The sequence below is a fragment of the Fringilla coelebs genome, assembly GCF_963513975.1.
Source record: "Fringilla coelebs genome assembly, chromosome: 7".
NCBI classification, from domain to species: Eukaryota; Metazoa; Chordata; class Aves; order Passeriformes; family Fringillidae; genus Fringilla; species Fringilla coelebs.
In genome coordinates this window covers 23893941-23913179 of record NC_140035.1, presented here as the reverse complement: position 1 = coordinate 23913179, position 19239 = coordinate 23893941, and the positions used below count along the sequence as shown (strand labels likewise).

Here is a 19239-nt window from a genome sequence, read left to right as displayed (position 1 = left end):
CTCAAAATGAGTAAAGTAAGACTTAAAAGATATGTGATGGTCTACATCTGACCCTTTTATGCACAGCTACTTAGAATTATTAAAATCTCCCATTTAGATTGAAAAAAAATCCCTTATTCTTGCAGCAAATAAATGTAAACCAGGATGACAGAGATTTTCTGGCGTGAACCAGAAGGGATATGGACAGCCATCATTTCTGGGTGCCCCAGACAGTGCTGGAGGGCCAAACTAAACTACAAGGAAACCTTAGAAAATTAGACTTTTACAGGCATACAGAATGAGGCAAAGGACAAAGACTGCAAAGTAGACCTAAACCACAAAATGCTGTCTCAAAGCTGTCCAGCTGTGTAGAAGGAGAGCTCACCTCATTGTGAGGTTACATTGGCATAGGGGCTATTCTGACATGACAGACATCAGCAGAGACTGCATCCTTGCTCTATGGACCAAGGGCAGTTTCCACACTCACACCATACTCTCACCTGGCCTGAGACCTGGCACTGAGAGACAGGACTACATGAAGGAAATGGGAGAGCAGAGGAGATAAGAAAGGGTTTTGAGAGGTTAAAGGCCAGAGCTGTCGAGAAGCTGCCAGCAAATGCTCAGAGATACAGGTTCAAAGAGCAGAAACAGGAGTCTGCAATGAGTGTGCCCAACTACAACAAACTGCCTGGCTACTAAATTTCTTGCTAATGATTGCTGCTGTTTAATCAATTGTACCCAACACTCATACTCAAAACACTTCCCAAGCAACTTGCAATTATTTTTGTACATTGAAGAAGGCATAAAAATGTTATTCGTTTGTGAAAAGACTTAACAGTGTCGTTAAGCACTTTCAAATACACAAGGAAGAAAAGTCCCTTGGGCAGACACCTGCCCAGGGCTGTGGGACCATCAGCAGCACTGCACAGCATCAGTAAAGTGCTGCTTTCCATCTGCTTGCTTGCTTTAGCTTCAGTCTGTGTTCAAATGACTGAAGAGGCTCAAGATCTAAATACAATACTGAGGCAAAGATCATGAAGTAAAATTCTTTATTACCAGAAATATAGTGCTAGCAAATCCCAGGATAAACTTTTAAACCATTTTCTAATAACTTCATGTGCAGGAATCAGTTGTGATGGAAAATGGCTCAGAACTGACCTCCCGATCTCCGTCTTTGTATCAGTGTTACAGCTGCAAATGCCATCACTGTGAGTGGTTCCTTTCTTGGCTGGGAGCTGTAGGAATATTCAAAGCTCTAAAATAAAAACCAGCAGCAGCAGCCAAAGCCAAAGAAACCCCAGGCAAACATTTCTTAGCATGCTATAGCTCATAAAACCATTAAAAAATGTATCCTATCTGAATGTGTTTGTACATTCTGGAAAGTGACATTTGCCATGGGACAAGAAAACCTACAAAACAATAAAATTTTTCCTTAGCCAGTGATTATTATTGCTGTCTTAGCAATTTCCTTCCTTTTGGAATAATACCTCAAGGATTTCAGTAAGAATGTTTTGTAAAGCTAGTCCTGGCCAACTGCTTGTGGCTTGCTTGTGGTTAGAATGCACATGCAGAGAGTTCCTCACATACATGTATCGTCTTACATGGCAATCAAGTCAGCTACTAATAATAGCTCTTCTTGGGGGTTAGGACCCTTTTTCACAAAAAAAAAAAAACAAGATGGAAACATCAGTTTTGTAAAGCCATTGCTGGGTTTTCCAAGCTTTCAAAGAGTCAGCAAAACCTGGTTCCATAATCTCATTCTTGCCTGAAGCGCAACTAGGTGGGCTGGAACAGCCCAGGGCAATCATTGTTAGCTCAGAATAAGTCAGCTGTAATTTCCAAAGGCATTTTTCAGAATTTCTACTAACCTTAATACATACCAGAGACAGAGGGGACAGTGGCTTTTGTTTTATACACCTCCATCTGTACTGTCTCAGTCAGAAACACCTTGCTGTGATTCCTTTGGAATGAGCCTCATGCTCCTACGGGATGTGCTGTACACATTAAAGCCTGAGTCACACAGCAGCGTTTCAGAGGGCAGGGAAGCACACCCATTAACAGTGACATCCTGCTTGCTGTCTATCTCAAAAACAGACTGTAAAAACCCAATGCTGGCCAGCATCAAAAATCTTCCTGGTCACAATCCTTTAAAGGGAAAACTCTTTTTTCTCCCCTACCCCCTGTTCTTTCCCCACCCATTTTAGTTCATCAGTACAATTCCACTTGGAAAAGAAAGGGATACAAACTACCACTTAGTAATACAAAGGTGTTGCTCTCAAACCAACCAGGCTTTTAGGTTAAATGGCTCCCTGGTTGTGCGGCTGTCCTGCAGATCCCAACACAAAAAGAAAAGGCAGAACAAGCGCTTCAGCTGATGCCAGAGAAGATGCTGTGTGGAGGTGGCCAAGGCAAGAGCAGGACAGGCTCATCTGAATCCTCGCTTTCGACCACTCCCTGAGAACAGCTGTGGCAGGAACTTCAGCAAGACTTGAAGGGAATGCTGTCCCTTCATGTCAGTGAGTGGGGCAGGCTCAGGGCAGAAATGTGCCGGGTATGGGGTGCCCAGGTGCCAGGACAAGCCAGACTGTAGGGTGCAGCAGAGCTCACTGCTGGGATGAACTTTGTCTGCCTTGCTCACATTCATTTTCTCTGTGACTTTGCTCATCTTATCAGAATGAAAGACATGGCCTCAGGTAAAAAACACAGCCTCCACAATGCTCATTCATAGACTTTACACTGCTGACTCATTTAGTGCAGTTTGGTTCCACAAGATGAATAATACCAAGAGATCAATTCCCTATGGGACACCTGCATGCTGGGTATCCCGTGGGAAACAGGAACAAAGAAGGAGCAGGTCAGTGTGCTTCATTCTGCTACTCTGATAGTCTCTTGATCCTCCAGTAAAGACATTTGAGAAAAAAATCAGAAGTGATTTTAGATACAGACACAGAAATGAGAAGTTTTGAAGGGGAGAAGGAGAAAACAGAGGTCCTTTCAATAGATAGAAAGCTTAATTCCACCCCAGAATTGCTTTGGTTACTGTAAAAAGAGACTGGGCTGGTCCATCAGATCTTGTTTCCAGCAGCTGATGACACAGGCAGCTCAGACTCACGAGGCACAGGCTCACAGCAAAGCAAAGCTAAGCTAAGCTCTGCAGCTCCCTGCACTCTCGCTGAGGTTCTGCAGCCTTCTGCAGCTGGCAAAGCCTTTCAGGACTGACAGGTTCAATTTGTTTAGTCTCTGCTAGCTTTAGGTCCAGGCTCATTAAAGTCACACTTTTGATGTATTTTGAAGTGAAGTTTCAACTTCAGTTATGCCATATAAAGAGTTAAAATCTGTCTCTAAAAGCTCAATAAATGGGCTACCCTGATTGATGCTTTAAGTGCAACCCCTTCCCAATATTCTGAACATAATGAGGTTAGTGCTAAGAGCTGGATTCTCTCTCATCTATCTGCATTATCTATTTATTCTGCACACGTCACCATGGTAAATGAGGGCTGCATTAAGTACTAAATAGCAGAGGTCAGAAAAACCCTGTGTTGTACTCTTTTCCCCTCAGCAAGGCTGAAACATCTATTAATGGATTTTACTTTATTACCTGATGTGAACTAAAAAATACATTGAAAATATCAATATTAGCACGTGATTGAAGTTTGATTTAAACATAATCTCAAAAAACCTATCTTGATATTCTTATTTTAAAAATTTTATCTTATAATGTTTAAACACACTCAATTTCAAATATTGTCTGAATTTTTTTCCATTAAACACCTTTTTAAAATGGCACCAACACCCACAATTGTACGCTCATGTAGTTGTATTAAATATAGCTTAAGTATTTAGACTATAAGAAGTAATTACACCTAGGCACTTCATTTTTTAACTAGAAAACTCACCATCTATTCTGAATTCTCAGCAAAACAAACTATATGGAGTGGGTATTTGACACAGTGCTAGGCTTTGAGGAGCTCCTCTTTGCAGAGAGCAAAATATTTATCCTTATGGAAGCAATGAAGTTAGAATCTGTCCAGCTGACTTCCTCAGCAGGTCGGGCAGCCCTGCCCACGGCTGCTGCCTGCCAGGGCAGGGCTCTGTGGCTCTGTGGCTCAGTGCTGCCGTGCTCACAGAGGTGATAACAAATGTAAACATTCCAGACGCTTATCGGGCCTGACCCTGGCTGGCCAAGCAGCTGGAGAGCTGTAATGTGAAGCCATGTATATTAAAAATAATTTGCAAATAATCTCCTGGGGTGGAAGAAGGCTGTTTCTATGGTGCTTTTGTATAAGGAACAAGGAAAACAGAGGAAGAGTACAAAGTTCAGCCTCTAAAAATACCACATTCACTCTCAGATAGTTCCACGGGCATTGACCCTCCCAACACAAAACCAATGGCAGGCAGGGAGCAGGAGGAACAAGTGAAATCACGGTGCACATTAGGAGTTTAGCTACACTGGTAAAAAAATATTATTTCAATTCATTTCTTGGGTGTTCAAGGCTGGAACAAGAGTAATGGATTGATGCAGTTCCATCCATACTGGGAGTAAGTCAATCTTTTGGGGTTTTGGCTTCACGCCCTCTCAGCTGCACCACTTCTCTGATGTAGGCACAAATCTGAGTCCTGGCTGTGAATATCCAACCTCTATTTCCATCCTCCAGAGCTTTCCCAGGCAGTGTTTGCACCCTGGACTGCCCCATCTCACAGAGGGACAGGAGGCTCTGGTGAGTGGGAGAGACTCATTCTTGTTTTGACTAAATTTACTCTCTTCAGCCAACTAGGAGAAACTGGTTTATATGGGTCATGTAAAATGTACCTGTACAGTCAATCAATAAACACTGAAAATGAAGGAAGCATGGATAAAAATAAACATGAAAAATTCAGTAAAAGAAGTGAATTTTGACCAGCACATGCATGACAGCTCTTTGTTTTGACTGTCCCTGTGCAGCTGTCAGTCCCTTCACTGTTTACTGGCTGAAGAGACAGCCCAGACTCTATCTGGCCTCTCTATGAAATAGTACATGTTTCCTGCTGCTTCACACTATATGATTTACACTTACACAACTGCTAAAATATTCGCATGGAATGTTTAAATTTGTGAATTACTGTGCTCAGGATAGCAAAGATTGTGAAAATGCAGCTGTCTGCTTTGGTGATAACCCTCAGAGCAGGCACAGCGCTGCTCACTGCCTCCCAACCAAGCCAGGTCTTGTCCTCCAGCCTGCTGCTCTTACTGCACTGCAGGGAGCACGACAACTCTTCTGACAAGTGATGACAGTGACACATAACATCCTCATCCTCTCATGAAAATGGAGCATCTTCGTGAAATGGAACGTTTTCATGAATGATGAAAGAAACCTCTTTTTAAAATTAATTGTTTCTTTCTGGAGCCTGTGAGCTGTTCCTTCTGGGATGAATAAAGAACAGCTCAAACACAGGTTCTTGACATTTTTTTTCTTTTTTTCAAGTCCTTGAACTTTCCTTTTAGCGTTCATGAACTTTCCTTTAGTGTTCAGTTCTGTGTTCACACTGCACGTGAGTGAGGAACTTTTGCTGTGCCTTGAACCAGGGAACTCTGTGGGTCTGAACAGCAGAATAAATTCAGAGTGACCCAAATGATCAAGCCTGTGAGCACAGTGTGTACAGGTAAGAAAAAGGGATGCTGTCTGCCACTGAACATTTGCAGTCACACGTCATCCTGCAAACAGCAGGATAATTTCAAGCACAGACATTTTTATCTCTGTTCTGGAACCCCTATCACCTGTCAGGTCTTACCCAATGTTTGCTTTACATATTTCATTGTTTATCTGTGTCAGATAGTCCTTCCCAGCACAGGCTGGAAGCACAGGAAGGCCCTCACTGCCTTGACAAGACAGTGATCTCTGAACACCCTGGTGCCGTTGGTATATACCAGCCCTCTGCTGTGAGGGGACACCAATGTTTTTCATTGCTTACTGAATTACCTCCACAGACTCCTGGGCTGATATAAAAAGAGACAGAATGCTTAAATGGCATATACATTTAGCATATAGAAAGACCAACTAGTTTGACCAAAAAAAAAATACAGCTAATGACAGTTTTTATTCGAGTACTGCTTTTCTGACTGCTCTATTACCACATTAGAAGCCTAAGTTTGCAATTGAAAACAGCTGCTATTTGGCTTATTCACTCTCCAGCTCTTGGACCAAAGTAAGCAGTATGTCCTACCAGAATCTCAGTAGTTTGAAAAACATATCAGTTTCCATGAACTCTGAGGCCAAGAGTCTTCTGCTGAGATTTTTCCCTGAGAAGGTATAGCAGAACTGCTTGACAATGCTCAGAAACACCTGCCTCCTTTTCTTGAGCTCAGTTTATTTTGTCTTGGAAGAAAAAAAAAAGTGATCATTAGATCTAAACCCAAACACATTCATTCACCTAGAAGCATGATCCAACTGATATTAGTCACAAACCTTAATGCTGGGCAAAGTGACTCACATTAATCCCATCAAGAATGTGCTGCTGGTACAGTTTGCATCAGCAGAAAAGCACATCTGTCTGTGGTAATGAGATTTATTGTGCAGGCAAAGTCCAGGAGTGTCTAAAACCAATTTAGCATTAAAACCTCAACTACTCTGGGTTGTCATGGAATTGACAAAGGTGTAAGGACAGATTTTCCTCCACCACTCACCTGGCTGTGTTGTTTGCTGCTGCACTAAATACTGGGAGTGCCCATGAGGCATCTCAGCAGAGCTCTGGGGAAGTGACAGTAAGCTGAAAGGCATGGATCTTTTCTGGATAACCAAACATCAGCTAGGAATGAGAAAGCAAAACTGCTAATGCCCAAACACAAGCTGTGAGCTTCCTTGTTCAGAGACAGGCACAGATTGCTTTTCTTCAAGTTGTGATTTCCAGCATTCAGTAAGCTCAGATGTACTGTGTCATACTGGGAAGGTGTGCTTTCTATTGCTTTTGCAGTGATAGCATATCCTTACTGCTTTGAAATGAGGTTTGCAAAGCCCAGAAAGGCAGCTGTATTTCTAAACACAGAGTAACATTTACAGTACAAGCAAGGAAGTCAAAACAGGCAACAAAGCAGAAAGGGGGGTTGGAAACAGCAAATACACAGAAAATTTAGATACACAAAAGTTTATCCTAATGTTTACCCACATTCCAATGTTTCAAGAAGACTGAACACTTTGACAGAAGTTGAAGAACCCTTGCCAGCCAGACTGTTTGATGTTGTGCTGGCTCTGTGACAAAGCCAGGCTGTGCAGGAATGCTGGCACTGTTTTCTGATCAAAGCGAGCCCTAATGGTGTTAAACCTGAGTTGTGGTCTGACGTGCTTCCTTCCCTCTGCCATCAGTTCTCTACTCTGCCACCAGCTTTTTCTTGAGCTGTTGCATTGCAATATTCTGCTGTTTTAAGGCATGCTCAGATATTTATTTCAGCTAATAAGAATTGATATTCCCATATTTTCTGCTATGCTGTGCATGGAGACAGGAGGTTGGGCATGCACAGAAAAGGCTGCTTGTGATGGTGATGCTCAGTTTCTGTTGAAGTTCTCCAAAGATATTGCAAGGGGAAAAGGAAGCAGGAGACCTTTAACAATTTTTGGATTAGACACTTGTGTAGTGTAATAGTTAAATATGTCTTTAAAACTAAACATGTGCTTATGTTCCTTTTATAAAAGGTCACATTGTCCATTGCAATCACTGTTGCTGCTGGAGCTCAAGTTTCTCTTTTGCTGACTGTGATTGCACCTATACATTATGCCAACCAGAGTGAGCACAAGGGAATGTGAGAGTCAGAGATGCTACAGGCTGCCTATGAGCTCCTGTAGTCACATTTATCACCTGACTTTAAAGCACTCAGTGTGGTCTAACACTGCCTCCTTGAAAGCAAGGAAGTCAAGCAGACTCTTCTTATAGTTTTTGAGCTGCTGTCATTGGTTTAAAATGACTTAGGCCTAGTAGATATTCCATCTTCACTTTATAGCACAGCTGACCTGACCTAAATAGGTGAAGACATATCCCTACAAAAGCTGTAACAGGCATCAGGGAGGGATGAAAAGACTTAATAGAAAACAACTTTTAGATCTATTACAGAAGAACTCAAGCCGAATTTATTATGAAGTTCTTAAATGTCCAAACACATTTTATTGCCTTCTGGTTTCCAGATGGGTGTGCATCCAGAACACCAGAATACCACAAATATGCTACTCTTTTTTCCCCAGCTGCAATCAGAAGCAGCTGTAACAGAAGGCTATAGAAAAGTCTGATTCTTAGAGTATGCCTGTCTCTGGTTCTCAAAAAAAAGAGAAATTTAGATAATTTGAGTAAACTTTGTAGGGGCATCCAAACATTTAGGATTGCATTAGGACACGTATTTCAAACTCTTGGAAGCCTGTCCTTCACTAGCTCCTTGATCCTAATGAAGGAAGTGGACTACTCCAGTGGGTAAAATTCAAGGAACAAGACTCTCATTTAGCCCAGCTCTAATAAAAAAGGGTGGCTCTGTCAGTATCACTGGAGTTCTCTAGTGCTCAGTTTTCCCATTGTTCCAGGGAATCACACCTCTAAAGCAATTTGTTGGATTATCAGGTTAGCACCCCTGCTTTTTTTTTTTTAATTAACTTCATCCATTTGCAGTGATGAATTAACTGTCTTTGGATACAAATTTTATTCAGCATCCCCCTGAATTCTATTCAAAATCCAGTAACTGATCAGCATTTTGGGGTTTAATCAGCAAGGTGCCAAGAGGCCCTAGGGCCAGCTGACTCTCAAAGCTGAAGGCACACAACCATCTCAGAAGCTGTACAGCACCTTGCAAGGTGGAGACCACAAAGGCTTTATTTGGATATATATAATATTTATAATGGATTTGCCCATCCATTGCAAACCTATTGTCTGCCTTTCCAAGCTGGCTTTACAGTTCTTTCTCTCAGCAGGCTCACAGAGCTACCTGCACACACCCTGTCCAAAACACTTGCCCATATCAAGCACGTGGCCCCCTATGGAAATCTGCATGAACCTTATGGTGAAGGGCAGGAAAATGAAGCTGCTTTTAAAGTTTTAATTTTTATCTGGCTTTATGGAAAATTTTAAATCAGGACAAGGTTATAATTTAGCCAAATAATAAATTCATTAATATTAGTTCCCAGTATCTAGAAAGAACAAATAATATCTAAATAAACAAATCTAAATAAGTGAAGACAAATACTATAACTCATGGGCTTATATGGAAGTTGGCTGAAACCTGCAGCCATCTTGACTCATAATAAAAATGATTTATTTAAAGACTTATTATGAACATTGCAGGAAAGGTGATAACAGACATGTACCACTTTGTTGACAGTAAAATTTCCTGTAAATTAAAGAGTTCTTATTCTTTGTTTGGTTTTGATTTGGTATTGTACCAAGTATCTGTTTATAAAAGGAAATATGCCAGTACAAAGTGTACAAAGTGAATTGCAGAAGAGATTAACAGTTAAGGTGAATTTGCTTTAAATTAAGTCCTAGCAACACAGACAGTGTAGATCCCATTGGTATCCTATATAGGTAAAGAAAGGCAGTTGAAAGCCAATCTTTCATGCACCATTTTTGAGACCTGAACTACCTGAAATTCAGGACAGAAAGCTACTCTCCAAAAAATTTAAAAAAAAAAAAAAATATTCAGGTGACTAAGAGCTATGGCAGGAAAAAAAATGTTGCAAAGGACAACAAAGGAAAAGTTTGATATGAAATAGGCACTGTGTTCCAAGGGATTAAGTACTGAGGATTTTCTCCTTTTTGTGGATTTTTTTTTGTTTATAACCTTCCCTAAACAGCTTATTAGGGAATCTTTCTGAAGTCATGTTTATATGACAAAGTATGTCTCAACCTCAAATCATCCCATCCCACAGGGAATCTTCTGTGGGGACTCCTGGATGAAGATAATGTATTCACAGTTGAAAAAGAATCATGGAAAAACACATTATGTGTTTTATCAGGAAACTAGAAGAGAATCTGTTTTGTAGAAACAAATCCTTGGGTTGAATTCCCGCTGGACCCAGCCTGGTATCTCCAGAGATCAGACTTCAGGGGTCTCCCAGCTCTCCACCCATGGAAAGAAAACACTCGTGGATGGAAGAATTTGGTCTGGGTCACTTTAATTCTCCTTCTACATATGACCAAGATTGACGTGGAGGATAAAATTGTGAAATCAATGACATTATCTGAAGGCCAGGAGTTACCTGTGTTCGTGGGGTTTACTAAGATCTGTTGTTTGATATTTAGAGCCAAAAAGTTAATGCTGGATTTTTAAACTCCTGTAGTTAATCAAACCAGTTTGCAGGCAGCCCTGTGTACACAAGCTGAGTGGTTCAGGAGGTTTGCTGGCACTCACCTGGGGGCATGTGTTCATTCATGATGACGAGTGATGCTGGCGTAGGTCTTCTTTTCCTGATCTGGAACAGATACAAACCAAGGACAGCCATTAGGGCCCAGCAATTGCCACACACACAAAGCAAAGCAAAAAATCTGTCTGTGTCCTCCAGAGTACAGACCAGGCAAAGTTAAAAAGGAAACTACTTAAAGAACAGCAGCACTTCACTGTCTTACTGAGAGCTTGCCTGGTCTGACAGCAATCAGGGTCATGCTGCTGCCTGTTCAGGGAGACCAAAGGCATGGGGAGAGCTGTCCAAAATACCTTTAGGATTTGTAATCATCTTGACTTCAGTTTTTTGGGTAGGTATTGCTGAAAAATATCAGTCATATCTTAGGATATTGACATTTAGCTTTGCATCAGGGAGATGATTTCATAGTTTCTGAGCTTGTATGTGCAAATAGCTAGTACTGCCATAGCTCTCTCAAGTAATAATTAATAATATTTTGCAAGTGCATTGCAGAGTTTTGCTGGTATGAACTCATGTTTCTAAACTCTTGTCAGAGGTGTTACTACAGTAACAGTTCTTTGACTAAAAATACTCCAGTATTTAAGACCTTAAAAAGAGCATTTCCAATATAGCAGATTTTACATGCCAATACATAGTCCTGAATTGTATACAATTCTTCAGAGTTTATCTGGGTAACTACTTTTGTTCCATTAACAGTGGCTGAACTACATGGTGTTGGAATACCCTCTTATAATGCACACATTTGCACTGAAAGCTTTGTGTTGCTTGACAGAAGCCTCCAGGCCTGATATTCTATTGAATTTAAGACAAGGGACCAGAAGCATTTAAGCTAGAAACCATTCTGACACAAAACCTCAATGTCAGTGCATTTGTTCTTTTTTATTTGCTGAGCCAACATCTGTATTTAGCCAGGTTCAAATTTTGCTTTCAGAGGTGTAAATGGAAAGTTACATCATCAGGGTTAATGGGTTTATTCTAGATTAGTGTAACTGTAGCTGACTGTAGAATTTACTATTTTAATTTCATCACACACCCACAGTGAAACTGTATAGCACTTGGAATCAAACTCACAACACACACAAAAAAAAAAGACTGCCCATAAATACCAGGCAGAAAATAGGCTACAGCATTTCAACAGCCATGGGAATTCCAGGAAATCCTAATCCTATGGTTCTCACAGATTTCAGAAAAACACCAGAACACATTCTGCTTGAATTCATTGCAGAACTGTTCTGTAAGGCATGGACAGCTTCACAGCTCAGAAGTGCCTGCAGACAAAATGAGGACCCACAACAACTCTTTTCTGCACTCTTCTAATATTTCACATTCAGTGGTCACTCCCAACTCATCATTTTCTGGAAAAAGTCTCTGCCTTTTAAGAGACACAACATCAGTATATTAAGGAAACCAGATGACTGTCCTAAAGGTGCAAATAATGTCCTAGCTACTGATATGGAACTTTCAAGGTTATAATATTCCCCTGGTGTCATCTAAAATCAGACGTACCCAAATAGAAGCAAATGTTGAGGACAACTTGCACAGAGAGAAATATACTGGGTCACCTAATTAAGATTTATACAGTTTTCTCACAAGACTGCATGTGACCTTTTATTAGGCACATCTACACATAACTGTACACAGTAATAGGTGTCTTTTCCTTCTTAGACGTCAGTACTGAGATACACACATACATAAATGTATATATATATATGTATATTATTATATGTATCTTTTGGGAGTGAGTTAAAACCTAAAATAGCACACATATTATTCCAACAAGGACATAAGTACAGCATATTTCTACATGTATATATTTTTCAGGCACGTAAAACGCTGTAAAAATGACTTAAAGACTGTAAAAAATCATGAGAAATACAGGAAGTAACTGAAATGACTATTGTGCAAAACATTAATTGTATTTTTCTGTATTTTCTCATGTTAAATGAAAGGTAAATAAGATGTCTTCCCAATATTTCTGTTAGGTACTTATTATAAACTTTATGCTTTGCTTTATGTACATATAATACACTTGAACTGATTTGTTGAGAATGCATTCATTGAGTGTATTTATGTGAAATGTAAGTGTTAGGGTAGAAGTGCACAGAAAAGGCACAACAAATATACATTAATAAACCTACCCAAGGGGAGAAGCCTTATTCTGGCTAGAGGACATATCCTTCTCCCTCTTTAAGTGTATCAAACATCACTATAAACCCCAGAGTATTTAATCTAGCATGAGCTAGAATTCTATGTATCTAACATAAGCTAGAAAAGCCTTTAGGCCACAAGCATCCCTTGTGCTCACCCCCATCTTGCCCCATTCCCACCCCATTCCCTGGAAACAGCGAAGGAAACTCATCCTCCTTACCTGCTCGGCTGCCTCAGGGTCTATTTGGCTCTGAAACAGGGGCACAGCAAACTGTATTTTTTTGGGGCTGTTGGGCTCCATGGCGATGCTGAGGGGAGACAGACAGGGAAGAGCCTGGAGCTGAGGCTGGGTCAGGCTGTGCCCCGTCCCCGCGGCCGGGCTGGAGCTCCGCAGGAACAGCTGTAGCTCCCGACTTAGCCCGGGAATCTGCGCCAGCCCAGCGGCTCCCGTACTCCACATCCACAGAGATGCCACTGCCTTGGCTATTTTCTTTTTTTTTTTTCCCCTCTCCCCTCTCTTCAGCAGCCCTTCAGATCCTCTCAGCAGAAAGCTGAAAGGAACAATAAGCTAATTGTGCACCGGCTCACTTCCACATATGCCAAGCATTCACTCAGGAGCTAATTGAAAATGCAATACTAGCACCGCACGGCCCGGAGCCTTGGGATTTGAAAAAGAGGATCTCTCCACCGTATATTACCAACTGGCTGCTCAGAAGTGCAATGCAAGCTCCCTCTGAGTATTGCTGATGGGCTCTTAATTATTGATGAACACAAATCAGGAAGTTTTCAGATTTTGGGGGTGGAGGGAGCAGAAGGGGTGGATTCAAAAATTCGATCTCTGTGACAGTGTGCCAGAACCGCTCTCCTCTTTGCACATATCAAAACAATTCCCTTTGCTCTTTCAAATATTTTTTTAATCCTGCAGTTTCAGACTCTACTTAATATTACAGGAAGATTTTTGGTGATGATGCTGCAGAGTTGTCCCCAATTTCATAACGCTTCTCTGGTGGGTTTGCACCTTAGGCCTGGTTTTCATATTTAGACTGTGATTTCTTTTGGTGGGCTCCACCTCACGTGACTCCAGATACTGAGAACACTCCCATTTGAGCCGGCTCTCTGGGCTCCCTCATGCTAAGCACATCAACAGGCATCTCATTCTCTCCAAGTAAAGCAGGATATAGTGTTTACTCAAGATTACATTTTCTCTCCATTAACTCTAGAAAAAGGAAAGATGATTCAGGCTACTTAAACCACTTTTGGATGACTAAAATTCAGGCTAAATCCTACTTAAGGGTACAAAATCTGTGCCTCATTCCAAGACCAGGAAAATAATTTGGTCAATTGTATCAATAGTACTCCTTTGTGAATATAATTGATTTTCATTTGTAATTTCATGTTAATTCAAAATAAGTGTGTGAAACAACATCCAGCAATCACTGACCTAACCTACCTCTTTGCAAAACTCAGAGGAATTTGAAAATGTTCTTTGTTCAGGCCAAGGAGAGCACTAAGGATTTTCACAGTTCACCACAAGCCTATTGAGTCACTGAGTGCTTTCCCACCTGTGCCAGGGGAGGAGGTGAGGAAGGAGTGAGGGTTGTGGGTGAGAACAATGCACTGGCCATACACACAGAACCAACCAGCGAGTCAGACATTAAATACTTGTTTGGCTTTGGTTTTTGCAAATTCAAACCATGACACATTAGTGGAACACCGGGCTGTTTCTGAACAGAGGCAAGCACACGAGTTAGCTGGTTTGGGAAGGACCTGATAAAGCTCAGGAGGGGAGGATAAGCTCTAATCCAAGGATCCAGTTGGCTCAATAATGATCAAAGATAACTCTCCATGGGGGCCAAAATTCCCCTCCTCATCCAAATCAAAGCTACTGTGAACCATAGTGGTTTCTAGCTGACAGCTAGTAGCTGGCAACTTTCCTGTTCGGTTTCTTATGACAGTTTGGGTGGCAATAACTTAGGCTTTTGAATCACAGAAGAGTTTGATCGGTCAGGACCTTCTGGAGATACTTGATCCCACCACCTCTGCCTGTGACCAGGTTGTTCTGGAACCTCTCAGTCTGAATCCTGAATGGTTTTGGTGCTTAAGTGAAATGCTTAACTTCATTTACCACAACAAATGAAAGAGATGCACAAAACACTGATATTCAGTGTTTCATATGCCCATTTCTAAGCCTTCACTATTCCTTCAATGACAAAACATAATTTGTTTTATAGACTTCTGCAGTTAGAGGAAGAGTGCAATTGTAAAAGTTGTGGTGGCACATTGAAGTCTGAGGCACTAAAGTAAGAGAGGCACACTCTGCTCTCAACAGGACAATTATGGAGTTGTTTTCAGGACAGTCTAATTATCCAATTTCACAGTTCCTTCATGCACAGATGTGCCATTATCAACGACAGCTTCAGACATACCAGGGATATACACGCACCCACATACACAGGGTTACACCTGGGGGGGACATAAGCAGGGATCTGAAGTTGTGGCTTTCCTCTTGAACTTTGAGACTTGAAAGAAAATAATGTTTGTTTTTGCTGTGAGATACTGTGAGAGAAATTATTTCCAGATCCATTGCTACCATAAATATTAATAAATTGTATATTTTAAATATCAAGTTTCTCTAGAAAATACCTGTTTTCCATAAAATATCTATTCTAGATGTCTACGAAACTATATGTATTAAAGCAAATTCTAATATATGTTGCTGATCACAGGAGATATAATTATCACTGCAAAGGCTTAACATTTCTTATGTTAATGATAAAGTAATTTTATAAACCATATTCAGACAGTAAAAATTTATTAAAATATTAAGTGCTCAAAGGATTATAACAGTGTGTTTCAGCTCTAGATTGCTGGACATTGCTGTCCAAAGGAATCATGTCTCAAATGCATCTTTATTAATGGTATATAAGAAAAAAGCTGAGCAACCCTACAAGAAACCCAAACCAACAAAACCGCTTTTTGGCAGCTTCTGAAGGGAGACAGACAACAGGACAGACCAAAACACAAGGACTAATCCTTAATGGGGCTGGCTAGGACTGGGAGAGAGGCCCCCCAACAATGTGATGTGGAAGCATTTGCTTCCTGCAGCTTTTCTCCCTGCGCCTAATTGGAGCTGGCAGCCCAACAATCTTCACATGCACTAATACAGTAACAGTATTTTTAAAATAGTATAAGAGGCATAGTGAGAGGGCACTCAGCTATAGCATTTCAGGATGCCTACCTTGGCTCCCTCTCACACCAATTTGCAGCATTAGAAGTCTGCAGGCAAAGTGTGCTGGCATTTTCTATAGACTGCATCATAGTCTGGGGAGAGCTGAAACACTTTTAAGTACTGACACATCCTTGTAGTTCATCTTCTGTTTTTAGTGCACTCCCCAGACTTCAGTTTCAGATGCCTTCATGATTCAGCTAAAACTAGGATGGAATTAAAAATAATAAGAACTGTCCAAGATCTTTCCTTCCTATGTCAGTCACTATGTTCTGGTGTGAGGCACTGCCTTTTAACACATCCTGCTGTAGGGATGGGCTATGGAAGCGCTCGTGGCATAGCTCCTGCTTGAGCTATTTCCCCTGGTGTCTAGGAAAGGTTTATATCTTGTTTCCAGCCAAAGACAAGGCTTCTGGGATGGCAGTTCAAGGGTGTGGGTTCTGCACTCTTTGCACAATTTTTGCTGTGGCTCTGATCTGCCTCAGCTCCTCTGGTGCGGTCAGAGACTACTGCAGCGTCACTCTGGAGAGGAGAGCTGGAGTTCCTTGTAAAACAAACCTGCTCAAGGCTTTGGCTCCTAAATTCACCAGTGCAGATGCAGAGAAGCATTAAGTTGCAGTACCCTGATCCAACAGGGGCCCTTTGCAGAGCAAGCTTGGACGTGGCAATTCTTCCAGTGCGTCTCAGACACGACTTTAATCCTCACTAAAGCCACTGATATGTGAGTGATTTAACAAAGATATGTTGACCTGTGCTTTCCTGGGGCTCTCCAGCTGACCCTCTCCTCACAGCAACTTGTCCTCAGCATGTTGCTGGGCAGCCCCAGCAGCATCAGAGGGAGAAACACTGCAGAGCACTCTGGCTTTCTGCTACAGCCAAAAGGGCTTCCATGTGCCCCTTCCTTCTGCCTTTTTCTAAAAAACTGATGAACAGCTTCTTCCCTGCCTTTGCCCAGACAGGGCATCAGTTTGCCCTTCGGGGCTCTGCGCTGTGCCTCATTCACAGGTGCTTAAATCAGATAGAAGCCTTCCAAGAATAAAAAATTACATATTCCAAATGACACTGACATTTTCCTTTCTGAACAGGATTGTGAACAGGGTGATTCCCACTGATCTGGAAATAGAGTCTGCTATTTATGTACAGAAAATGCAAAGAGTTTAAAATTTGCCAGGGAGGTAGAATGCAGAGCAGATCTCATCTGCCTCTTGAGTACCAAGAAGAGGCAAGGAACTCTGGCTCTCAAGAAGGACAGAAATACTTTCTGAGCAGGGACAGAGTCAGTGGGACATTCAGTGAGAGCTGTTGGCCTGGTAACACTCTGACCCAAATTTCCATTGCCAGTTCTTATCCATAGAGTATCAGGTTTGGACTTGTTTATGTACTAACTATATATGGGGATACATAAAGCCTAGATAAGTAAAAAGATACAGCCATTTCTATTTATACAAGCTCTTTAGTTAAGATAATAAATAATTCCTCAGCAGTATGGTTTTAATCAGAATCAGTTTAAAGTTACTTTATCTGAGCACAGAAGAACTTAGACTTTCTATTCCAGTTTTCCTCTGAAATTCACAGCTCTCCACATTTTGAAGTAATGTACAAACATTTACTGCTAGATCCCATCCACTACCATCCATAGAATACACACATCCAAAACATAGGAAAGGAGCTGGATTAATGGGACATGACCTAAGCAGACAGTCAAAGGATTCTTGCCTAATATGGACTATAGTTCAATAGTGCAGGAAGCAAAACTCTGGTACTGATTTCAGGAGGGTATTTCAGCAGGAAAAGATGCTATAATTTGCTTCCTTACCAAGAATAGGGTAAATCTAATACATCTTTCAATAAACAAAACTGTGTAGCGTACATAGGTTTTAGAATAAAATTATATTACGTTATTCCCATATTAAATCTTTAATGCAAAAGTTGCCTGACTATATCACTGAATTAAAGCACTGAAATATAAAATTCAGTTGTTACTACCCTTAGCTCTGCACAGAATAAACACTCCCTAAGAACAGAGCCACCCTGGTGCCTCTGCCTCCTCGCCAGTCCCTTCCAAAGAGCTTACAGCCATCTGACTGCAGCACTCCAGTCACACAAGTCATCCCAGCACATTTCTGTGAGGGGCACTATGTCATGGCTGTCCTGCTGCACAATGGCTTCCAGTTTCTCTTCCTGTTTGTTACTGACACTGCATGCATTGGTGTAGAAGCACGTTCAGCTGAGCTATCGATTCCGCCCCAGCACTGGCATGCTGCCCCTAGGCCCATCTCTACTGAGCCTGCTCTTATCTCCCTCCCCCTGGTTTTAAGCCAGCTTAAAACCCTCCCAAATCACCACCACCAACCCATGGGCTAGAATCCTTTACCCCTTTTAGCCAGTGAACTCAATCTGTCTCCAGCAAGCCTGGTGCCACATGGACTAACCCATGACTGAAAAAGCCAAAATGCCACAAATGGTACAAGCCTTTAAGCCACAGGATCAGGTTACAGGATCTTCTGTTACTCCTACAGCCAACAGGCAATGACAAAGGTCACTGTCATAGCAAACTTTAGAAAAGCATGCAAAATATCTCTGGCAATACAGTCTGGCTTCATTCACTGCAAATTTAGTTGACCGGTATTTATCAGCTACTAATAAAGCTGTCTGAATCTGCATAGAATACACATCAAATTCCAGGCTGGCAGAAAAAAAGACAACACTAATTTGCAAGGAAAGAAGCAGTTTGAATCATTAAACAAAATTAAAACTGTCCATGCTCAGAAAACCATTATGCTAAGTCACCCAGGATAGGCATGTGTTCAATAATGATGGCTTTTCCTAAGGCACAAACAATTGTCAACAGAAGTTGATACCAGCTCAACTTAATCTACATGGCAGACCCACTAAAATAATTTTTTTAACAGTTTATAGCCATTCCTATATGTAAGTGTTACTCAGAAAATATTAGCTGGAAGTGTTTAAGAATGGCAAAAATCCGTTATCCAGACTATGGAAATACAGGTGCTTTTATATCCATTAGTTTTAGTACAGTTTTTAGAAATGTCATTTTGAAATGTCTTTATTTTAAATTATCGCCAAACCTCAGAAATATTACTTCCATCAGTTGGATGAAAATTTGGCAGTAATTTTCATTTCTCAGGATATATAAAACATTAGGATTTGCACTGCTGAGACCAAATGTTCTTACAAGTTACAAGATGAAGTACCGCAGACACTCAGGGATGTTACCAGCAAGTGGCTTCTCTTGGTGGAGTAGCAGGAAGTCAGGCTGCTGTCTCCATGGAAGATGCTGCTGGCAGCTCCTGCTCAACTGCCACCAGCTCCTGAAGTGCTTTCCTCCAGCAATCCCTGAGAGCTGCAGCTGTCAACTTTCATGAGAAGTGGCTTTAAGCAGCTCAAAGCCACAGGACCTACATAAGTGGTCAAGAGTGTTAACTGATCTGACTGGGGGACAAGGGGGGCAGATTGAGTAGTTTTTGGGTTTCCGCACTTGCAAAGAAGGTTGCAGAC

The 19239-nt window shown here is 41.4% G+C and overlaps 1 protein-coding gene across 1 annotated transcript in view; it reads right to left on the bottom strand.

The window, feature by feature from the left end:
- PPP1R1C (protein phosphatase 1 regulatory inhibitor subunit 1C) overlaps positions 1 to 13035 on the bottom strand; it is a 43692-nt gene extending 30657 nt beyond the window's left edge. The window contains exons 1-2 of the mRNA XM_084209367.1: positions 12715 to 13035; positions 10337 to 10397 (exon numbers count right to left, since the gene is read on the bottom strand). Of these exons, the coding sequence (XP_084065493.1) occupies positions 10337 to 10397; positions 12715 to 12954 (301 nt within the window). The 5' untranslated portion in view covers positions 12955 to 13035. The remainder of the gene's footprint in view (positions 1 to 10336; positions 10398 to 12714) is intronic.
- Between the last annotated feature and the right edge of the window lie 6204 nt (positions 13036 to 19239).